A 3,231-nucleotide genomic window follows, 5' to 3' on the forward strand; every position below is an offset into this window, starting at 1 on the left:
TCAACATCAGTTATAGGGTTAATCTTAATATTTTGAACCCAGGCATACTGCTATGGTGTTTGGAAAAGTAGACGGCATGGATGCTTAGTAACTATCTGGTGAGTTTGAACAATGAAAAAATATTATTCAAAGGGACAGTAAGCGTATTTTCAAGTAATTCTTCAAGCCAGAATTGCAACGGTATCCTTGATACTTTGACTGTTCATCGAGTAGAAATATCTCTCTGGTTTTACATATCGGAACCCGCTAGAATTTTTTTTAAATGTAGCCTGTACGTTGTGTACAGAGTAACCTCAAAACAGCTGATCTATTGCTTCCACAACTCAAGTTATAAACTGTTTTACAGTTTGCAAGCTAAGTGCTTATCAACTAAAAGCGTTTCAGTAGTTTAATATAAATATGTCAGACAACATTTATCAGTCAAAGGTCTAAAGGATTCATCAGTCAAAGGTTTAAAGGATTCATCAGTCAAAGGTGTAAAGGGTTCATTAGTCAAAAGCTTAAAGGATTCATCAGTCAAAGGTTATAAGGATTCATCAGTCAAAGGTTTCAAGGATTCATCAGTCAAAGGTGTAAAGGATTCATCAGTCAAAGGTTTAAAGGATTTATCAGTCAAAGGTTTCAAGGATTCATCAGTCAAAGGTTTAAAGGATTTATCGGTCAAAGGTTTAAAGGGTTCATTTGAAAAAAGGTTAAAGGGAGTGACCGGCTATGTAAGGTAGTTGAACTGAACTGTAAATCCTGAGTTTGAGCGCAGATTCGCGTTTAAAACTCCTACTTTGGGGGTGGAAACGTTTTCAGAATTAGTTTTTTTTAATTAATAGATCACGACAACGAAAAATAAATAAAAAATTATACAGTAATCTAATTAGATGGAAGCAACATATTTCTGAAAAGAAATTTGCCAATAAAAAAAATCAATTATTTAGTTTTCATTGTTTTATTGAATTTCTAATTTTCTTTGAATTTATTCGCAGATTTCTTCAAATTCTTCAAATGTCGTCTTTTCAATAATAATTCTAGAAAATCTGCAAAAATCTTTGTGAACAATGAGAAACCAGAATAATGAGATAATAGAAACTAATAATTGAACAAGATTACTTATTTTCGATGATAAGATTAATTTTTATTTTCTCAACATGTTCCTATACATGACGTCTGTAGTTAATTGTAGAACTTTTTTACATTTTATGCCGTCGTTATTCAATAGTTTAAGAAAAACAGATTCTGAAAACGTATCCACCCCCAAAGTAGGAGTTTTGAACATCGAATATTTGCGCTCAAACTCAGGATTTACAGATCTTTAAAAAGTTTAATATGGCTGTAATGAATCCGAAAGAAGCCTTCCACAACACTGCATACTCAGTTCAACTACCTTACATAGCGGGTCACTCCCTTTAAAGGACTCATCAGTCAAAGGTTAAAAGGATTCATCAGTCAAAGGTTTAAAGGGTTCATCAGTTAAAGGTTTAAAGGGGGATCATTAGTCAAAGGTTTAAAGGGTTCATCAGTCCAAGGTTTAAAGGATTCATCAGTCAAAGGTTTAAAGGGTTCATCAGTCCAAGGTTTAAAGGGTACCATTGTGAATCGGAGCTGCTTCTCTTTAAATAGAAGGTGACTTGTAGTTATGCTTACAGTCCCTTTTTAATAAAAAAAAGTGATTGGCCGCTTGCAAAAATCTTTAAGAAAGCTTTATCGATATGTCCATTGATTGATTGGTTGCTTTATATAGTAGATTTCCCTGAAAAGTATTTGTAAATAATATGTTTTTTTTTTAGTGACAAACAAGAAACACTAGAGTAATATTATGGATTAATGCCATAGAGAATAGAATATATATTAGAGGGGAATTTACTAGAAAAAAGTGTAAAACGGCCATTTTGTTACGCTCCCTGAAAGGAGCTAGGGTCTTTTCCTCTGTCGCTCATATAACTGTACTATACATGGTACAAGTTTTACAATGGATATATTTTGAGTTGTTGTAACTTCAAAGTCCTTATGGAAACAGGAAAATGTAAATTTTTGAATATGATGCTATGTTATGTGGATCATATATAATATATATTCTTTATATATAATAATGTAACTGATTTAAGAAATAAATCAATTGTAACCAGTGTGAGCTTAATAGCTCTGAATAAGGATAGTTCCATTGATGTAACCCTTTCAGTTCGCATACGAACCCAAAGCTAAGCTCAGATTTGATAGTTCTGTTGATGTAACCCCTTCATTCCTCATATGGACCCGGAGCTAAGCTCAGATTGCAAGTAGTCGGGCCTATAGTCATGGCAACTTAAATTAGCACTTGTTTTATATAGCTATAGGTCGGACAGAAAGGGGGTTGAATGATAAGTCGCCTCGTGTATAGGTATTCAGCAGATTTTTATTTTTCAATCAAACGTCTGAAAGTTTCAACAGTTAAACCCTAAATAAGTCATACATCGAAAGAATTCATCAAATGTCGTATTCCCCAGAAAACATTTTTACCAACTTTACGTGCTGATGGCGAAGTTGTCGGGTAAATAATTCTGGACTTTCTATGTTCGCCATCGGTTTTTCGGAGACTAAGTTTGTAGGGTCTTCACTTCCTGAAAATGGAATGTTGCAGATATTTAGTTTTTAATTAAATGATTATATGGAGCTCTTTCAAATTGTTCCCGCATATGCAAGGCTATTTGTTTATTTTCGCAAATACTGAGATTTACGTAAACTAGTATAAAACCCTGAAACCGTAAAAAATCCATTTAATTTCAAACAAATCATTCAGGTATTACAACCTATAGTCATCGATTATCTTTCGCCACATTTGTAAATGGTTTATATTTTATAATATTTTTTAATTAATTTGTTTGTTTCTCTTGTCGCTTGCGCAACTATCTAAGAATGCCGCACACCACTCACAATTTTCGAAATCCGTTGAAAACGTTTTCTAAAAAAATGAAATATTATAAAATATAAACTATATACAAATGTGGCGAAAGATAATCGATGACTATAGGTTGTAATATCTAAATAATTTGTTTGAAATTAAATTGATTTTTTACGGTCTAAGTATAGTATGTTGCAATTTTCTCAATTTGTATGGCTGCAAGTTATTCGGTATGAGACGTATTTAACAATTTTCTCCTTATAGACGCAACAGATAGAAGTAAGATTAGTAGCGATCAAAAGCGCTTTTTTATCGCATTAAGCCTATACCCCCTTTCATTTTTCACGAACACTCCCTTTAAT

General features: G+C 32.8%; 1 protein-coding gene across 1 annotated transcript in view; it reads left to right on the forward strand.

Annotated features, from left to right (window-relative positions):
• LOC111716339 (uncharacterized) overlaps positions 1 to 1,879 on the forward strand; it is a 12,507-nt gene extending 10,628 nt beyond the window's left edge. The window contains exons 14-15 of the mRNA XM_023491777.1: positions 43 to 98; positions 1,779 to 1,879. Of these exons, the coding sequence (XP_023347545.1) occupies positions 43 to 88 (46 nt within the window). The 3' untranslated portion in view covers positions 89 to 98; positions 1,779 to 1,879. The remainder of the gene's footprint in view (positions 1 to 42; positions 99 to 1,778) is intronic.
• Positions 1,880 to 3,231: the final 1,352 nt, after the last annotated feature.

The sequence above is a fragment of the Eurytemora carolleeae genome, unplaced genomic scaffold (assembly GCF_000591075.1).
Source record: "Eurytemora carolleeae unplaced genomic scaffold, Eaff_2.0 scaffold2024, whole genome shotgun sequence".
Taxonomy (NCBI): Eukaryota; Metazoa; Arthropoda; class Copepoda; order Calanoida; family Temoridae; genus Eurytemora; species Eurytemora carolleeae.